The 20892-nt window shown below is 40.1% G+C and overlaps 2 protein-coding genes across 5 annotated transcripts in view; one reads left to right on the forward strand and one right to left on the reverse strand.

The window, feature by feature from the left end:
* Positions 1-10998, forward strand: part of LOC120303794 (nuclear cap-binding protein subunit 1-like) — a 27776-nt gene extending 16778 nt beyond the window's left edge. For all 3 annotated transcript variants that reach the window (XM_039333607.1, XM_039333606.1, XM_039333608.1), the window contains exons 17-23: positions 2255-2357; positions 3856-3949; positions 4789-4892; positions 5273-5387; positions 6402-6524; positions 7216-7329; positions 10191-10998. In XM_039333607.1, coding sequence (XP_039189541.1) covers positions 2255-2357; positions 3856-3949; positions 4789-4892; positions 5273-5387; positions 6402-6524; positions 7216-7329; positions 10191-10304 — 767 coding nt within the window. In that variant the 3' untranslated portion in view covers positions 10305-10998. The remainder of the gene's footprint in view (positions 1-2254; positions 2358-3855; positions 3950-4788; positions 4893-5272; positions 5388-6401; positions 6525-7215; positions 7330-10190) is intronic.
* On the reverse strand, positions 10327-20602 carry XPA (XPA, DNA damage recognition and repair factor). Of its 2 annotated transcripts, none has more exons than XM_039333616.1 (7): positions 20549-20602; positions 19933-20093; positions 19076-19195; positions 18252-18357; positions 16751-16916; positions 14783-14900; positions 10327-13726 (listed from the first exon to the last, which is right to left on the reverse strand). In XM_039333616.1, exons 2-7 carry the CDS (start codon positions 20069-20071, stop codon positions 13578-13580), a joined length of 798 nt encoding a protein of 265 aa, XP_039189550.1. In that variant the 5' UTR covers positions 20072-20093; positions 20549-20602; the 3' UTR covers positions 10327-13577. The 2 variants fall into 2 exon arrangements, with proteins under 2 accessions (XP_039189550.1, XP_039189549.1); XM_039333615.1 differs by lacking the exon at positions 20549-20602 and adding an exon at positions 20382-20542.
* Between the last annotated feature and the right edge of the window lie 290 nt (positions 20603-20892).

Consider the following 20892-nt stretch of genomic DNA (forward strand, 5'->3'; position numbering starts at 1 on the left):
CTACTGATTAATTGTTCTGTCAGAAAGTTTCTCCTTAGTTCTAGGTTGCTTCTCTCCTTGATTAGTTTCCATCCATTTAAGCTTATGTTTAAGCATATCTGGTACATGGTTTTGATTGTTATGCACTTAGACAGAATATGTACTAACTCAGTGGAATTTCTTTTGTCCCTGACTTTTAGTATCTTACCTCCACCCCATATATGCCCACAAGCAAATATTCTTTTTGTTTGAAACTGGTATACAGTATGCCTAAGTATATGAGATGGCATTATTGTTGATAAGGTTAATACCAAATTTATTCCAAACATCATACTTACAGGCAGAATTTCTGTAAGATTCTTTACTACAGGTTATTATTCCAGACTTAAAGCCTGGATTAATACACCCGTAATAAAGCATCTTACAGAAATTCTATCTATAAGTATAATGTTTGGAGTAAAATTTGATATTAATATATTATTATATTAATATTAATTATAGCAATATATTATCTTAATAATAATAATAATTGATACTATTCCAGATCTGCTAAAACGGGGGGTCCAATGGCTCAGCAGTTAAAAACACTGAGTTTGTTAGCTGGAGAGCTGACAGTCTGGGTTTGAGACCCAAGACCCGCGCAATGGGGTGAGTTCCTGTTACTTGCCCCAGCTGCTGCCCACCTGGCAGTTTGAAAGCATGCAAATGCGACTAGATTAATAGGTACCTCTTTGGCGGGAAAGTAACAGTGTTCTGTGTGCTTTTGGCATATAGCCATGCAGGCCACATGCAGGCCACATGTCTTCGGACAACGCTGGCTTCCTCGCCAAGAAGCGGAGATTAGGAGGTTAAAACATAAGGAACGGTTGCTGGAATTGGGTGTATCTAGTTTAACGAAGAGAAGGACGAGGGGGGATATGATAGCAGTGTTCTAATATCTCAGGGGCTGCCACAAAGAAGAGGGAGTCAAGCTATTCTCCAAAGCACCTGAGGGCAGGACAAGAAGCAACGGATGGAAACTAAGGAGAGAAGCAACCTAGAACTAAGGAGACATTTCCTGACAGTGAGAACAATTAATCAGTGGAACAACCTGCCTCCAGAAGCCGTGAATGCTCCAACACTGGAAGTTTTTAAGAAGAGACTGGACAGCCATTTGTCTGAAATGGTATAGGGTTTCCTGCCTGAGCAGGGGGTTGGACTAGATGACCTCCAAGGTCCCTTCCAACATCATCATCATCATCATTATTATTATTATTACGCTCTAGAGTGGGACACGATTGACAGGGAAAATTTTTTACCTTTTTTTTTAATTGCTAAAATGAGTCATTCTTTTTCAAAAGACTGCTGGAAAGTAATGAACAGATTGGATCACCCTTTTTAATGTTGTGGAAACATTTTAAAACTTCATAATTCTGGAAAATGGTTTTTAATAGAATGGGACATTTTTTGAAACTTGTAATTTGACTTTATATTAAATTGAACTAAACTGTATATCCTTTCAAAAAAAAAATATATTGAATCGGCATTGAGTATATGAACAGCTGAATGGATCTGAGACGTTTTTATTGGAAAAGATCAGAAGCAGAGCTAAATAGATTATGAGAGTGTGCCTTGATGTCCAGAATAATCTCATATTTGAAAAGTAAATCTGATGTAGAATTGATGTAGAGTTTAATTATAATTGGAAACCATTCTTGGATTGTAATTTTATATATGGATTTGTTCCAAATCCAAATTTTTCATATGCATAGAGTTTATGTCTTACTCTATCTGATTTTTTATTATGGGGCATCAGGTCAGTGTTAACTTTAGTGACCACATACTATAGGTAGATTTTATCCAGGATGATCTGTCCCTAAGATAGTTCTTCAAGTTTTCAAATGGTGCATCCACCACCATTATAACTGGGTCCATCCATGTTACTTCTGTCCATCTTTTTCCTTCCATCTTTCCTCAGCCTTAAAGATTTAACCAGAAGACTAGGTCTTCGCATAATGGATCCAAAGTACGGATATGATCTTTAACCAGTATTGATTAATGTGCTTATTGTTTTGTTAGTTATTAGTACTGCGCTAACCAAGCATTTTCAACTTAAAACCTAATAAGGGATATTTGGTTTTTGTTTAGAAAATGGATATGATAAGAAAAAAACCCTTTATGAAATTTCCTCACCATTTTACTTTAAAAAAAAAAAAAAAGACAAAAATTCTCAGTCTTTCTCAGCCTTCCATAAATGCCCATATTGTTTACAGGAATTTGTAACTTTGTTTTCCAGATGAAGGCTTTTCATTCAATCCTTTAAAAATAGAAGTTTTTCTCCAGGCACTATTGCACTTAGCGTCAAAGTCATTCAGTCACTCTTTCAGTGCTCTGGGAAAGTAAGTAATTTATCATTAAGTATATTATTCTGTCAGTGCGTTTATATTGTTGCCATTGTATTTTTATTTGTCTTGTAACATTACGAAAAAGAGGCCAGAAGCAAATAAGATTTTTATTTATTTAATGACTGCGTTTTAAAAAATAGCTATATTATCTACTTCTCTTTAAATGTCTGTGAAGATTCTCAGTCATCCAGGTCATGGTTATCCCAAGGGGGCTTTTTCAAAAGACGAATGGACTTTCTTGGCTCTTTCCCTGAAGACATTTTGCTTTTCACCCAAGAAGCTTCTTCAGTTCTGACTGGTTCACTTGAAACTGGAGACACTTCTTGGTGAGACCCGAAACGACTTCAAGGAAAAACAAAGAAAGCCCAGCTACCTTTTGAAAAAAGCACTTCTCTTTAACTTGCAATTTAAAATAGGCAGATTCCTATATAGTCCCTGATACTTGGGTACTTCTGCTTAGTTTTGCATGGCAGGAGCTTCCTCTTAAACTGCAGCATCCACAAAAAGTTCATCAATCCTTTCTCACCTCCTTGTGATCTGCAGCACAACATTATCCCCATATACATCTAAGTCTCAAGATACAGCCTCACAAGAATGACCAATGGAGCCCCGGGAGAAAGAGAGGGGAAATCCAAAAGTTTACTGCTGGAGAAGAAGAATCCTTTGTGCTTTAGATTTTGCAGTGGTGTAGTCAGCCTGGACAATGGCAAAATTAAAAGCAACCTCTCTGAAGAAAAAGTCGATGACTGGGTCCAATTATTCAATGAGAAAATGTCAGCCCCGTGATGTAAACCATGATGAAATCAACTCAATCAGAAGACCAAGCTCCTTTTGTTAAGGTTGGTTATAGTAACAGAACCTTGGGAATCTGATTGTGCTTTACCTCCTCTGCCTCTTAGCCTCCTGTGACCGAGGGAGGTGTCTTGACTGTGTCTAGTTCACTTTAGGATAAAGGCAGGGAGGTAGGGAAGACACATTTAGAGTTGCAAGATCCTGTTACTTTAACCCGATAACAAAAGTAGTATTAACATTCATGACTTTGCATTCAAGTCTTGGCTACCTCAAAGGGCTGGAACAAACCTTCTGTGAGACTTAGGCTTAAGCTAGGTTTTTCACCTTGTTGCTTTCTCTTATCTCTGACTCAACTCCCGTGAGAGAGAGGGGGGCGAGGTTTAACGGTGGTATAGATTTGGGGGAAGAGGTGGGTTCCATAAATCACTAAACCCCAACTAAATATGTAGCTAGTCAAGATAGCAGGAAGAATTGCTGTGTCACAGAGCTCTTTGTCAACCTGTTGATACTGCTAGTTTTTTAATCTAAAAATTCAGAGTTCAGAATGATCTCGGGAGACTAGACCAGTCCACTTCTCTTTCTCTCAGTTTTGCCAATTCAATCCATGTTGCATTTATGAGGTTACATAAGAAGTGACCTGTAAGAATGAATGACATGTATTCCTTAACGCTCTTGGGTTATTCATTTCTGTTCTAATAAGATTTCGAGAAATCCTCAAAACTCTGGCTGAAAGTGATGAAGGGAAGCTTCATATTCTCAGAATTATGTATGAAGTATGGAAAAATCATCCTCAGGTAAAAATGAATATTTATATTAGACTTCCTTCCTTCCTTCCTTCCTTCCTTCCTTCCTTCCTTCCTTCCTTCCTTCCTTCCTTCCTTCCTTCCTTCCTTCCTTCCTTCCTTCCCTCCCTCAGCAATTCCTGCTTTAGGTAGGAGAAAAGTGTGTTCCCTCTTTTTAATTTAAACTTCCTTTATTGAGTTAATTTAGTTTGTGTTGCTGAACAAGACCTGAAACTTTTTTCTTTTTGTATCTATTGTTTCATAAGATTATAACCAAAGAAATTGTATGCATCTATATGGCAGCTCTTAATCTCCTCCCAAAGCTAGCTCAGTCACGGACAGTCATTCTCTGGGCTCAATCAAGGAAAGAGTGGACAGAAACATTGATAGAAATCTCTGTGCCTTTTAGCAGGAATGGGGGTTGCATTCCAATGTTCCAGAGTGTCCTTTGTGTCTTTAGGAATGGTCTTCCTGCTCATGGGTTGGTACAGAGATGCAGTCCTGAACTGATGGTTTCCTGTTCACCTCTTCTCAGCTTTGACATAAGAAAAAGTTAAAAAGTAAATGATTTAAAGGTCCTCCATTGTTCAGATTTCCCCAGAAAATGTGAATGTGATGGAATCTGTAATTCTTGATGGGAAGTTATGATAAGTGGCCCTCCCAACATAAATAATTATGGTCTGCACAGCTTAGGCACTGATCTTATAGAGAGGCTGTGCTTTGAGGGATCCTGTGTAGTTTCAGTTAACTGGGATCTCGGTCTGTGAGTTTGTGTTGAAAGTTGTGTCCAGATGACAACACAACGCTACTGATGAGCTGAACAAAGTTTCTACATTTGCATAATTACACAGATGATTGCTGTACTGGTGGATAAGATGATTCGAACACAGATTGTGGATTGTGCTGCAGTGGCAAACTGGATTTTTTCTCCAGAGCTATCTCATGATTTTACAAGGTAAATAAATGTCAACCACCTCATAACTTTAAAAAAAAAAAAATCTTCAGATTTTGATTTGAATATTTCTCATAGTGAATGGCCTTAATAAAGGGGGATTTTGTTTAAGTTAAATATATTTGCTGAAAGTAAATACACTTAATGTATCTTATTGAAATTTACATCTAATTGAAATTTTACAGCCCTAGAGAATTATGATTCTGAAATTTCTGTTCAGAGGGAAGATTAGGAGGTGCAAGTTGTATCGTTGTGTTTTAAATTTGGGGCCATTTCAGTTATCTGAGAAAAGTCCAGATTTACAAGTGTTCAGCCTTATTGCTGACAACAGTCAGAATGTTTTCTCTGAACATCGGGGTTTTCTTTGCTTCTTTTCTTGCTAGATTTTATATTTGGGAGATCTTGCACTCTACCATTCGTAAGATGAACAAGCATGTGATGATGATCCAAAAGGAGCTAGAAGAAGCCAAAGAAAAACTAGCCAAGCAACAGAAAAGAGTGGGTGACTTTTTTCATGCCTGTATGAAGAAATATAGCTTGAAACATATTTCATCAGCTACAACAGTGTTTCCCAAACTTGACAATTTTAAGGCATGTGGACTTCAACTCCCAGAATTCCACAGCCAGCAATGCTGGCTGTGGAATTCTGGGAGTTGAACTCCACATGCCTTAAAATTGTCAAGTTTGGGAAACACTGAGCTACAAGAACATAAGATTTGCTTTGCTCTACTGAACTAGAGACGGGCAGCAGGGCAGAAAGTTGGTGATGGTCATCATTCTGTTGTGTCTATGGCTCAGGCCTTCTTATTTTTGAATACTTTTCATTGGATAATTTAATTTTTTTGCATCCCCATGCTATGATAAAACCACAGTCGATAACATGTAATCAGCTTCCCCATATAATTGAGCGTGATTGATTTACATTTCTGATTTATATCTCAATAGTGGAGACTTACAACATTTTTAAACAATAGTCGATATAGTCTAAAATGGGTAGGCAACTTGGCTATTTTATGACTCGTGGACTTCAACTCCCAGAATTCCTGAGCCAGCCATGCTGAGGGGAAAGGGAAACGTTTCCAAGCTGAGCCATACTGGCTCAGGAATTCTGGGAGTTGAAGTCCACGAGTCATAAAAGAGCCACGGTTGCCTACCTCTGATCTCAAACAACAGCTGAGGCACCCAATCATAGACAAAGCAGTCATTTTTGGATCACGTTAGTTTAACATTACCCAAAAACTATGTTGTGCGTTCTCAAGCCAATTTCTGATAATATATGCAATAACTGCCTTTTTATTTTTGTTTTGTTTTCAAGTCTTGAATATTTTTAACACATCTTGAAATCTGCTTATGCCTGTAACTGATTTAAAATTACAGATACAAACTTTCAACACGTTCTCATTAACTTCTGCCTCCTTAATGTCTCCTATTAACAAAAGTCTCACCCTTGAATGTTTTTGCTTTCTCTTCTGTTGTGCTCTTACTGTTTACATTTCAACCCTTTCCCTCCAGCGGGATGATGTCCGAAGCAATGAGAGGGGAAATTGGCCCCTTGAAGAGCAGATCGAACGTTTGCAAGAAAAAGTTGAATCAGCTCAAAGTGAACAAAAAAACCTCTTCCTTGTAATATTCCAGGTAAAAGCAGGGACCATATTGATGGGCCAATGAAAAGGGCACTCTTAAAAGATTAGTGTGGCTGCCAAATTCTAGAACAAGCGTTTCTGCTTCACAAGGTTCCAAATTAAAATTCTGTGCATTTGAGAGCAAGTTGTTGAAAATAACGGCAGGTAATCCTTGACTTACAGCAGTTCATTTAGTGACCGAAGTTACAATGTCTCTGGAAAAAAGTGACCTGTGAATATTTTTCACGCTTGCCAGCGTCGCAGCATCCCCATGATCCCGTAATCAGAATTTGGATGTTTGGCAACTGGTTGACATTTGTGACGGTTGCAGTGTCCTGGGGGGTCACGTGATCACCTGTTGCAATCTCCTGACAGGCAAAGTCAATGGGGAAGCCAGATTCATTTCACAACCATGTGACTAACTTAACTGCAGTGATTCGCTTCACAACTGTGGCAAGAAAGGTCATAAAATGGGGCAAAATTCACTTTAATTACTGTCTCACTTAGCAAAAGACATTTTAGGCTTAATTGTGGTGGTAAGTCCAGGGCTAGCCGTACTGAGTCCATGTTTGCTAAGGCTGTCATTCTCTACTCAGTTATTCCCTACTTAAGTCAGAGACACTTTTGACCCCTACTCGAAAGAAAAGTAATCTTGCCTACTGTGAATCCAAGGCCAATAATTTCACCTTGTTGATTCCTTCCAGCGTTTCATTATGATCCTAACAGAGCATTTAGCACGAAGTGAAGCAGGAGGCATTGATGTAGCTACACCTTGGTACAAGAACTGTATAGAGAGGCTGCAGCAGATCTTCTTACAGGCAAGTCTTACCTATGTCAGAATGGATGTGGCTGTTGAAAGTGAGATTATCTGGAAATCAATCTTGGCACCATTGATCGGCAATTTCTTCGTAGCGGCTTGATTCAAAAGCCTGAACAGGATATTGTCAGATTGTAGTATTTTGTTCATTATTGGCCCAAATTGAACTTGGATTTTAGCTATGCTATTTTTGTTGTTTTCTTAGATAAAGTTGTGTCTGCATGTGTTAAATGATTTGTAGAATTATTTGCTGCCTACAGATACCAAGGAGAAGCCGGTGAATATCTCTCAGAGATGAATGTGTCCAGCTGGTTTTGCATCATTGACATGCTGTTACTAATTAAGTCACAGCACTTTCTAGATTGATATTGCCATTTAAGATCAGACCAAAATCCTTTTTCTTCATTAGAAATTCAGGCAACACAAAATATATCTGTTATTTTGGACATTTTAGTAATCTCATTTTGCTGGTATTTATTTGTTTAATCAATTTATAGGGCTGCCCATTTCACAGAAGTGACTCTATGCAGCTAACACATTAAAAAAGAATACAAAGATCAGTAAGTCAACAAGACATCAGAAACCTATGATAGTAGCCAAGACCAAACCCAACAGAGGTAGTCCTTGATTTACAACCATCCATTAATCGTTTGAAATTACACTGATGCTGAACAAAGGGACCTGAGACTTGTACTCAAAGTTACAGCTGTTGCAGCATCCCCACAATCACATGATTAAATTTGGGACACTTGGCAATCCGACCGACAGCAAGGACGCGGCAACAGCCTCCATCTGCCTATGTTCCCTTCCCAATCCAGCCTCACCAGGTCTCAGAGGCTTTGGGCCTCCTCCCTGCCCTCATGCCTTGCTCCATTTACTTTTCCAGAGATTGATTTTCTGAAAGAGTAGCAATAGCAATAGCATTTGGACTTATATATTGCTTCACAGTGCCTTACAGCATTATCTAAGTGGTTTAAGAGTCAGCATATGGCTCCCAACACTCTGGGTCCTCATTTTACTGATCACGGAAGGATGGAAGGCTGAGTCAACCTTGAGCTGAGGAGAATCGAACTGCTGGCAGTCAGCAGAATTAGCTTGCAATACTGCATTCTACCCACTGCATGTGGCCTTTCTACTGAGGGTCTTCACACAATCCCGGAAGCGGGTCACATTCTGGAAGCGGGTGCCCCTCTTTCAATCTCTCAGAAGGATGCTATTTTCCAGAATTATTAAGTTCTGGGAAACAAAACAGTATATAGAAGCAGCTCAAGACACTGTTCCCTGATTCGGTGGGCGGGGCCCAGGAGAAGGGAAAGTAAAGCACAATCAGACTTGCAAGATTCAGTTTATAGTGTATCTTTATCTAGTTCTAGTCTTCACGTGGAGTCTGTTTCTTGATGTGATCTTGATCCAAGGGGCCCTAAGACTCACAGCCATTTAATGTCCCCAACCACAGCCTCCAGACTCTCTGATAGAACCACCAGTGGCATCAGTTGGTAGGCCAACAACAGAGGTGTAGAGCTGAACATCATTAGCACACAATTTGATGTCCCACACTGCACTGTCAGATGACCTCACCCAACAGCTTCAGGAAGATATTAAATAGAAATAGGGAGAGTGCCAAATCCCGAGGAACCCTGCAGATAAAATGCTGTGAATTAGATCTCTCTCTCCTGACTGAAACCACCCTTGGAGGAAGGTGGATGATCAAGGCAGAACTGCATTCCACTTCTAATCTCCAGAATCTAGAAGAATTCTGTGATCAAAGGTATCTATGAAGCTGAAGTAGAACCACTTTCTCAACAACCTTCCCCAAGAAGAGAAGATTGGAGACAAGTTTAAAGTTAGCCAAAACTATCAAATTCAGCAGTGGCTTCTTGAGGCAACATTACCTTTTTTCATCAGTGGTTCCACCATTTTGTTTTAAGAATGGATTCATCATTGCCAGGATCCAACCACATACCATATTCTGAGAAACCTTAGCTAATCAGGAGCACGCAGGTAGCTTAGCTAACAGTTCCATTTAAGCAGCCAAACTTTCTGTTAGTCACATGCTGGGCCCAACTGTGATTGTTATTGTCTCTAAAACCTTTAATTACCAGGATTGGCTTTTATTAGATATGTCTCCCAAGCCCTGGGTCTTTCATTGATGATTCTAAATGACTAAATGAATGCAAGATTCAAATCTATCATCTAAAATTAGATGGCAGTCCCATAAACATTAGACAGTGGTACTGGCATGGTTACAGAAAGCTGTCTTAGACAAAGTTTTACATGGATTTAATTAAGACTTTGTTTTATTTGTACAGATTTGTAGCTGGAGATGGATGTCTGAAGTTGAAGTTTATGTATTTCTGTTTCTAATTTCTTTCTTTTTTCTTTCTTTTTATTATTTTAGACCAACAAAACAAAACACAACAAACATTACACATTCTAATTTCTGTTTATTTTATACAGTATTTTTATTACCTTCATTTTACAGTGCTCTGGAAGTGATGGGCTGATAGATATTAAGTAAATAATATTTTGTAATGACCATTTAATCTTTCATTTCTGTATAAAAGCAGTTAGTATGCTATAAACCTACCACTTCATTTGATACTGGATTTCATGATTAAGATTGTCCAGTCTGGTTTTTCTGATTGTTCCAGACCAGATTCTGTTTTTAGTTGTGTTGACTTGAGTTGCACGTATGTATAGTATAGTTGTGCTGTACCTACCATACAAATCAAACTTGCAATATTAACCCACAGGTGGCAAGTACAAACAAGATATTAAACTTTTAGAAAGATGCAATGTTTTTTTTATTTAAGGTGCTACATCATTTCCAAACTTAACCGAAATGCTTTTTTTGTGTCTTAGCATCATCAGATCATCCAACAGTACATGGTGACCTTGGAGAACCTTCTATTTACAGCAGAATTGGATCATCACATACTGGCTATATTTCAGCAGTTCTGTGCACTCCAGGGCTGAGTACTGTAGCTTTTTTTTTTTGTATAGGACTTAATTTCATCTTGTTAAATTTAAGATGAAAACTTTGATGGGAAAGAAAGGAAAAAAATATAATCTGAAAGTGCTGTGCTAAATAATACACAGTACTCAAATTTTCAGCAGTAGGGGCCTTATGCTAGTTATGATTCCTGAAGGTTTGGGATAGAACAGTGTTTCCCAAACTTGACAATTTTAAGGCATGAGGACTTCAACTCCCAGAATTCCACAGCCAGCGTTGCTGGCTGTGGAATTCTGGGAGTTGAAGTCCACATGCCTTAAAATTGTCAAGTTTGGGAAACACTGGGATAGAATAACGCGTGGATTTCTAAATTTGAAATGGTTTGAATGTTGACTCTGCCATAGCATCCCTTTTGTGCCCTCCTATTGTTGGTATAAAAGTTAAAAATAGAAGACAATAAATAAACGTGGCTCTTTGTTTACCCCTTGCATATTATGCAACAGGTTCCATAATAATGTGAAACAAGTCTCAAAACATATGAATCTGTCTGAAGATGTCCTTTTTGGTGGTAATGCTCAAAGCTCCGTAAGAAACTGAAGTCTCAAATATATGAATATTCAAACGGCCAAGTCTGCAAAGAACTTTTGGATATGTTTGCTATCAAAATGAATTATCATGGTTGTATGAGACATAATTGAAATACAACATTTTTTTTTATATTGGTCTAATGTGCTTATTTTGGGTTACCTAGAATAGAAACACACTTAATTACTGAACCAACAATTTGTGCTGCTCATTTGTAATGCAGATATAAGTTGCATTAAGTGACTTAATAAAACAGTGGTTCTCAACCTGTGGGTCGGGACCCCATTTGGGGTCGAACAACCATTTCATGGGGGTCACCAAACAAGGCTGTCCGCCATTTTTTTCCCCTTTTCTTTGGCCACGCCCCTGGCACCTGGTGATGTATAAGTGGTTGGGGGTCACCACAACATGGGGAACTGTATTATGGGGTCGCGGCATTAGAAAGGTTGAGAACCACTGTAATAAAAGCTATCAACACTAGCCTGATCTGCCTTCCGTAGCTCAAGATTGTCTGATTACTATGGAGAAAGTGTATTTTTGTTTCATTGGCCTAGACCAAGAAGACAACCAGGACTCTTGTGCTTCTTTTTATTTATTTATGTTTACTCATAAATTGGATAAGCCAAATCATTAGATTAAAGGCTGGCTTTGCCAATGTTGTTATCAACGTCTTAACTTGAGAGTAAGAAACTTGAGAGTTACTTAAGGGCCTATTCTTAATAGTAGAAAATATATACAGCTCAGAGCTGAATTACTGGGTTCTTAGTATTCCCATTTATCATCACTAGGCAAGACAGCACATTGAACTGCTAATGACATCCAGCCAATAAATGAAAAATAAGTTCACAGATTACTAAAGTATTCATTTACCAATATATGACAAGCCCAGATATTTTCCCTCCAAGTAATGTGTTCCTTTAACAAGAGCTAGGTAAGGAGACTTCCATTGCCATAATAGTAATACTGTGTTTTCCCCAAAATAAGACTGGGTCTTATATTTATTTTTGCTCCAAAAGACACATTAGGGCTTATTTTCAGGTGACGTCCTACTTTTTTCATGTACAGGAGGCAGTGAGCACGCAGGAGCCGATGGTGTCTGGCAGCAGCTGCAGCCTGCCAGCCCCTTGGCCAGTGCACTATGAGATTGTGCAGCCTGCGCAGCGCAGGTGAGTCAGAGAGCCGGGGTGGGGGGAAGGCATGCAATCCAGCCTACCAGATGCAGCTGGCCCGCCCATGGCCCATCTGGTGGGCTGGGTTGCCAGACCTCTACCTCTGCCTGCTGCTGGTGCCGCTACTGTGAGGCAAGGCAGTTGGTGGGACGGGGGTGGCCTGGCTGCGGGACCCGCTCGCTCACCTGCCCATCTCACTACACCTGCCAGACACCTGCTGAAGCCACGCAGGGCAAGGTAGGTGTTACCACCCGGTCCTTCGGTTGCCCCCACCTGTCTGCATCACTCTCCTCACGTGAAGGACGCGCTCTGCCAGCCCTGTTGCCACCTCCAAGCAGCTGTCCTGGTAAACCCACGAGGTGAGGGGGTGGCAACCTCGCTGATGCCGGGCTCTGAAGCCGTCCCCACAGCCACCTTCTCTGGTGCCCTCTCCTCTGCCTCGTCCTTGCAACTAGTCTGCAAGAGGCAAAAGGAAGTGTCAATGGTGGTGGCGGCGGCTTCTGAAATTGATCCAGGGAAGAACGGATGGCTGAGGAAACCCTTCTGCAGCCAGCAAAAGAGCCAAGTGGCAATTGCTCAGGGAAGAAAAAAAGGCAAGGGTGTGTGTGAAGAAATCTTCCTCTTGATTGCTTCTTATGGGGAGTTTCTGGCTGCACGGGTCACAGCGAGAACTCGGAAGTCCCGGGCTGGCTTCCGAAGGCACAGGGCTGGCTGTTGGCTGGAGCTGAGGCATCTTTGGGAAGGGTCCCCTCCTCCTCCTCCAGAGACCTATGGATCCTGCACCTGGGCCCCCACAGGTGCCCCCTCCAACACAAGTGACATGGAACTAGCCCCCCCCCCCCACACCGCAATCACAATACTAAATGCCTGTCTGGCTGATGATCTTAACTGGGGCTTATTTTGGGGGTGGGGTGTAATATTACGATCATCCTGAAAAATCATGTTAGGGCTTATTTTCTGGTTGGGTTTTATTTTCGGAGAAACATGGTAGTTTAAACTACATACTGCTCTACCCTACAGGGCCTCAAATAATTTGTTCAGCTGTACTGTACATTCCTAGCAAATCTTCAGCCCTCCCAGTAGCATTCTCTATGGCAATACATGGCTCAATCCGAAGTTTTGGGGCTTAAAAGGTCTGTGACTGTGTTGAAATAACACTAAATCAAAATGACACAAACCACACTATGGTGTATTATGTTCTCTGTGTATGATCTTCAAAGTTGGAAAGTGTTTTTCTAACCCACAAACTACTGTAGATATATATATGAAAAATGTTAAGAATGCATGCAGTGATAACAGATAAGCATTTAACTGTGTAAATATTATATAGTTAAAATATTTTTATTATTCAATAAATGTAACATTTTTATAAAAGGATTATTATGCCTCTTTTCTACCAGATTTTCAGTTCTTATTTCTGGATAATGGTTAGGGTATGCAAAGTAGGCCAGAAAGAATATGCCATATCAATTATATGATATGCCATATCAATTATATAAACACTTGAATACAAAAATGCATCGAATGTAAATCCAAATCGTTCTACATCTTTTCATAGGTTAATTCATGGCCACATGTGCTGCAGATCTTTCTGTACGTATCATCATCTATCGTTTCTTCAGCTCCATAGTCATGTTGGTGGATACTTGTGTCTTTTTTCCATAAACTACTTCTTACAGCTCGCCGTAATTCTAATACAATAGAAATAAGGAGCACCGTAGTTAAAACACGCACATACACACACACAAATAAATAAAATCAATTAACCCCAATGACATTCTGTATGTACTCTGAATGGGAGTATTGTATTGTATTCCAAAACATAACTAGGGACTAAATCCTAATTATTTTCATTAATGTTCTGTTTTTGAAAGTGAATGTGCAAATGGAATTGGGGTAAATCTAGAGTGATTTTTAAGGTCCATTAGATAGATCAGAGGTCCTCAACCTTTTGGGCACCAGGGACCAGTTCCATGGAGAGGTTTTTTTCCGTGGATCAGAGGAGGCGTGGTTTTGTGTGCTGCCTGCATCCCGTGGATGGGGCTTTGCTTGTTTGCGTGGACCAGTTGCTGGCATGCCGCAACCCGGTACCAATTCACAGACCCGCAGTTGGGGACCCCTGAGATAGATGACAGTGATCATAAAAAGCAGACACAAAAGAATGTAACTCTTTCTCTGGATTTCATATATTAAGTCCCTCATCTTTCAGCGAGTGGGGCGTCAGTCACCAAGCATATGATGAGTGCAGTAAAGCTGGCTGGTTGTGTGTATGTGTGGGCAGGGGTAAGTAGATTGGCTACTTGCAGAATTCCAATTTACCTGACAGTTCTGCCATCCTTTCTAGCTCTCTTCCCCCCCCCCCCATTAGCTTTCCTTTTTCTTTTTGAAAAATAAGCACTAATATGAGACTTGAATTCTAGTTTGATTTAGACACAAAGGCAGCTGGGTGAACTTGTGCCAGTCCCCCTCTCTCAGCCACGAGAAGCAGGCAATGGCAAACCACTTTTGAAATCTTTGTTGCAAGGGCTTTTCCAGGCAATTGCCAAGAGCCAACATTGACTCAAAGGCACTAAAAAAAGAAAAGAAAAGCACTGCTATAAACAGTTGCATCAACCCTACATTTTTACTTTTGAGTCAAATATACTGGGTCTGAGCGGAATCCAAGAACGTTGTTTGAAAGAAAGCTAATTTGTGGAGACCAGTACATTGTCCTGCAGTAGAGAGGGGGCAGGGAGGTTTACATTTACCTTTAACTTTTTTATCAAATTTTTTCTGTTTCATCTTCTCTCTGTTATCTTGGCGGTTTTCTTTAGCTTCTTCTAGTGCTTCCTCACTACCCCAAACTTCAAGGGAGCGCTTAATTACCTGTAAATACCAAGCATCATTTGAATAAGATTTAGGGGACTAGAAAGAAATGGTTAGATCAGCTAGGGCTACTGTATCTAGGCCAGTGATGGCGAACCTTTTAGAGACCGAGTGCCCAAACTGCAACCCCAAACCCACTTATTTATTGCCGGGTGCCAGGTGGGCGTGGCCCACTGGGTGGGCATGGCTCTGGTGGTTATGGCAGATTGGGTGGATGTGGCCAAGGTGGCCGTGATCACCTCGATGTTGCTCATGGGGAGGGACGCCTGTGGGGGCAGGGTTGGGGGAGATCCAGGGGGTCTCTGGCAGGTAGGGCGGAGGGCAGGAGGCTTGTCCTGGGTGAGGCGAAGCAAGGCGAGGAGGGCGGGGGTGCCATTGTCACAGGGCAAGGTGAGGCAGGGGTCGGGGCGGCTGCTGCCTGACACCATCAGCCCTCGCACACAGAGGCCAGCGAGTGCATGGGTGCTGGGATGCATCCAGCCATATGGGCCCTCGGTGAGTTAGTGGGCGGCTGGTTGAAGAGGGACGGTTGCCATCTCCGGGGCATGGCGTGCTTGCCCACAGAGAGGGCTCTGAGTGCCGCCTCTGGCACGCATGCCATAGGTTCACCACCACTGATCTAGGCTACAAAAGCCTGGGGAAATATTCGCTGGTAACAAAAGATTTTCTGTATGTGTTTTCTAACCCTGGGAGAAAAGACAAAGGAAAACCTTATATGCAGTAATGTTCTAGCCCCATCTTTGTGTTGGCTGCTGTACAACAAAGAAAGGCTCTTGTTCTCAGCTAGCTCTCTTCAGCAAAGAATATAGGGCTATCTTCACTTAGTACTATTTTCATTCAGTATCTGTGGGGAAAGGGCTGTCTTATTTAAGAAGATTCTTTTCATTGAAGAATAGCAATTTATACGAAGAAGCAGTCCCGTTTACTTTTTCTGACAATACTACAATAGAAATGAACGCTTGTGGGAAACAGCATGGCAATCGTGCAATAGATTCAGAAAGACCGTGGAAGTTGCAATGAGATTAGTTTCAGAGGCTGAACCTTTTTTTTTTTTTAAGGAAATAGGAAATGAATCCCTCCTTAGTATATATTAAACTATATTGGTAGTTTAATGGTAAGTTACAGAGTGTTATCTGTAACCATTTGCCACACTGTTTCAAAGGGTTCCTCAATTTTTTGCAGGTTACAAACACCCTTCCCTTCCCTGTTGATAGAAAACTACACGGAATCAAAAGGCCTTGCCTCAGTAGAAAGGCACACTCTGATATAATTCAGTTCCTACTTGTAACCTACCAGCAACAACCAAAAATATCAAGAGACAGTTGGATCATATAGCTCAGTGGTGGCGAACCTATGGCACGCGTGCCAGAGGCGGCACTCGGAGCCCTCTTGATGGGCATGCGTGCTGTCACCCCAGCTCCACCACTCCCTGTAGCCCCTCCTCACCAGCAGCCCCCTGGAGGAGAGTCGCCCAGGGTGCGGCCTGTGCAGAGCAGCGCAGCCAAAGACATGGCAGCCGGGCAGCAAGGACAAGACTCTGCCTTCACGCCCCATCACTTGCAGGTGATGCTGTGAGGTGCAGACAGAGGGCATGGCCGCCATGACGTTGCTGGGCCACCTGGGCGATCAGCTGTGGCGGGCTGTGGAGGCGGTGGGTGGCCTTGCAGGCAGGAGAGGTGGGGGTGGGGCAGGGACAAGGCGGTTTTTGGGCACTCGATCTCTATAAGGTTCGCCATCACTGATATAGCTGGATCATATATGTCCAACTCCAGAGAAAAATTGGAATGTTGTTAGAATACAGAGAAGTCATACTGTTGGAAGAAAAATATTAAGAGGAGAAGATTCAATACCTGTAGTTTTAAATAAAGTTTCATATCACCCCAGTGTGGATTATGAGGATTTTTCTTCAGAATGAATCTAAGCACTGGTTCTCTCTTGTCCAAATCACAGTCTTTCAGAAGATACTCTTGCTTTGCTTCAGTCCTTGTTAAGAGTTTATGTTTGTTTTCAACATCTCTGAAATAAGACCCCAATCCAAACTGAACATGCATTCTATCTATTTGCATATATCAAATAATATAGAGGCTACATCACTAACTAATACTTAACTTTGTATTTTTATGTTCAGTGGAACATATTTTAAGATAAGCACACCGGATATCAGGTTGGTCTGTGCTAAAAAAAAGCCTTGAAAATTATTTGGAAAAAGAGCTTCAAACTTTACAAAACCACAGTTTTTTTTTTCCAACTTCCACATGAACCTGAAAAAAACTATAACTGCTTTAATGAACAGAATATTTAAATCAATCCTTAAGCCACATCTTTTTTCAAGCCTTGTGTGGAAGCCTGTAAAAGGGTGCATTAAATGAACATTAAAAGGTATGCTCGGGTGAAATCAAACACTTCTTCCAAATCATTTTTGAAGCATGCACAGTATTAAATATCAATGGAACCACGCTGTAATCTGAATTTTATCTTTAAGCATTCCACTTGACAGAAATAAGCACAAGTTTGACAATTTAAAATAGAATCCTAAACACACTTACTAGAAAGTAAGATTCCCTGGGAATATTTTCCAAATGTGCATCCATAAGTGCTATTTAAATAGGTGCAACACTTAAATTAATCCCACTGAAATCAACAGGATTGTTACAAGTGCTTAAATCTGTTTTGATTATGCTCAAACCTCTATGTATCTGTACTTATCTAACACTGGAAATATGTTGACAACGATGTACTGTATAAAGATAATCAACACAGCATATATTATATATATATATATATATATATATATATATATATATATATATATATATAATATGCAATCTTATAAATGTTTACTTATTCATGTTTACACTATAACAAAGATCTTTATCGTCTGTAAGTATATTTGGGATTTCAGCCTTTTAGTCTGTTTCTACATGTACATCTATATGTTTCTACATGTACATTTATCAAAATAAATGTCATTGTGTTAATTGAGTATATTCTTGCAAAAGGACACACTCCGTTTCTGTTAAAATTTATGGTTTTAAAATGTATTCATTTGCATATTACCAACATTTGGGGGGCTAGTATACATTTAAAAATATTTTGATTATTCCTTCTTGATTATCCAAAAATATAACACTTGTTAAAAGTAATATTTTTAACTGATTGATCTGATCTGATGCTGCACAACTCCAATGACTCTGGACTTAAATTAAGTTTATAATTATTTTTTTACACCAAGCTAGAAATTTTTTCAATGCTAACAAAATGAAACACTAAATCCAGTTATTTAGTCATTCTTAATCCACAGTTGCCAAGAGTCAGAACTGACTTGAAAGTACAGAAACAAAATCGCTGTACCGGCAATTATCACATGTTGCCACGTCAAAATGGTTCATGAGATAGGAGTCCATGAATTCCTTCCCACATTCTTCGCAGATTAGATAATCAAATTCTAATACCGGCCCTATTAAAATAAGAACGGAAGCACAATAATGACAATTCAAGCTGTTAAATTTATCCAAAATAGTAAAGTAGCAATAACAGTAAATGCAAATACAACATAAAAAAAATAAGCTTTGGAATCTTGGAAATTACATTTTATTGTGTTTTATTGTCTATAATATTTATTTGTTATGTATATGTAGGGGGTGGGTCTATACATATGTTCTAGGTGTGTGTCATGTATGTGTTTCACTTTGAGAGCAGGCAACTAAATTTCATTTTTGATGTGTGCCGTTGTGCCCACAGTAAAAAAATGACAATAAAGGTTATCTTATCTTATCTTATTTATAAACCTTGATAAAAACAAGCACTGCTTATTAGAACTAAGCTTGCTTTTCCAGGTTAGGCGAGCTGTGCTGTTGATGTGGTTTTATGATACTCTACCTTGGATAACAAGGGTTATTGTTCTGTAACTATTGATTTCAATCTTTGTATGCTGCCCACAGTAACTTTAAGGAAATTCTTGACTCAGTAATGCAACCTATTCCAACCTGGTAATCTCTAGATCTGTTGTCTCCATCCGTACTCACTGTAATTCTCAGTCAATTTTAGATTAAGATTAGCAAATTTATATTCTTATTTAACCAATGCTGAACCTAAAACAAGAACATATGGCTCTTTTTGATCAAAATGTCCTATGTCTTGCTTATTCAGGCACTTATTAAAATAAATCAAATTACCAGGGGGATGTACAATTTTCTCAGTCTGGTGTCGATTTTTTTCTTCTTTCTCTTCCTCCTCCAGAAAAAAACCTCCTCCTGTATCTATTGTCTTTGGAGGTGCTTTAACTTTTGAACTGCCTGTAAAGATAAAATAACAATTTGTGTACCTGTACAGATAAAATGACTTTATTTTGAAACGACTCCATAACATTCATTATATAAACTACTTTCAGTCACTGATGAGACTTCAACACTTTTAGACTTCAACAGCTTCAACACTTTTAGATCACAGTCTTGAAATATATACATTTACACATCTTGTATCCACCTCAAACTGTGATGCAATAGATCTAATTCATAAAACAAACTGGGAAGATACGAGTGAGTCCATATATTCACTGAGCCACTGTTTATGTAATTACATTTCACTGAATGAAGCTCAATTGGCTAGGTTTGCCCATCATGCTAATAATATAATACAGAATGACAATGGCTTGGTTTAGTCAGCGCATTAAGCCAATAACGTCAATGTGCATTTTTTCTTCACTTTTGAATAAAATATCCCTCTCTGTAGCTTGTTCCATAAACATTCTTCCTTATTATTACGATGCAGGAATGCAGGCTGTGAATGCAAGTCCAATGAAAGTAGATGGATATTATGGGAACCACGCTTTGCTTCTCTGTGCACTCGCTGCAAAAGAATGTGGCAACCCTTTTTACAATAAACTTGTTTAATTTCTCAGAATGTACACTTTTATTAGGGAAAGTCTTAAGAACATCCCTACATCATCATCTTCATATGACTTCCTTATAAAGTGCACAAACTAACAGGAGATACCGTCCCCTATATGACACAATAACAGGATAGGGCAAACCTTCGCCAGGAGAAGGGTAGGGCCAGTTCGCCAGTCTAGCTTGCCTGAGCATCAAAGCCCGCTGGCGGTTCCTCTCAATCTTTGCCCTCATGGTCTCGGAGAGTGTGTTTTTTTCTCCTTTGGCAGCACTTGGATCCATGGCCAAATTCAGAACCACTCATCTAAAAATGGGAAGAGGTAGTTGAGCAATAAATCAATAGCCAAAGGACCGCTCAATATCAATTTGACCATATGTAACAAAACGTCGAATGAGGTGAGATGGCATGAATACTTGGATGGGTGATTGGTGGGCTGCTCGACTGCAAGTCGACCCCCCCCCCCAAAAGCAAAACCCGACAATCTATTTCGCAAGGCTGCCAAGAAAACTGCAGAGACGCATTCCCCCCCCTCCAAAAAAGAGGCGCCACTACTGATAACGTGGGCTTCAGCGCACAAATGTTTGTGCTCACTTTATGTCACCGGTCTTTGTTGTTTTTCCTTGCTAGCTTCAGCAAGGGAGATTTAGCAACTCGGCTCTCAGCAAAGGCTAGCCCGCGCCGCCCGTCAAACACGGTGACAGCAAGAAAATCCGAGAACACCCTTCAACACCACGACCACCCGCGGCCACAGTACTTACAGGAAGCACAAAGTATTGGCTTCTTTAACAGAGTGCGCATGCGCTGGTAAAAGCGCACACTCACTCACTCACTCACTCACTCACCGAGATCCAATGGGGTGCTTTTGACCATAGATTTAAAAATAAGAAAAGACAATCTTTCCATAGGTAGCGGGTTTTTCAATGTTTTTTTCAGGGCGACAGGATTTTTTTTTTGTAATTTTTCCATTTTTAAAAATGGTCCTGTACAATTATCTTTATAGTGTGCAATATAAAGTCGGGATGAGAAAGATAAGTTTGGTGTTATATGATCTCAAGAGCAAATCGTAGCTACGCTAAGAGTAGTTTACAGAACTGACTGAGCA

Source organism: Crotalus tigris, unplaced genomic scaffold, assembly GCF_016545835.1.
Source record: "Crotalus tigris isolate CLP2741 ecotype Arizona unplaced genomic scaffold, ASM1654583v1 scf7180000024506.7606697, whole genome shotgun sequence".
NCBI lineage: Eukaryota > Metazoa > Chordata > Lepidosauria > Squamata > Viperidae > Crotalus > Crotalus tigris.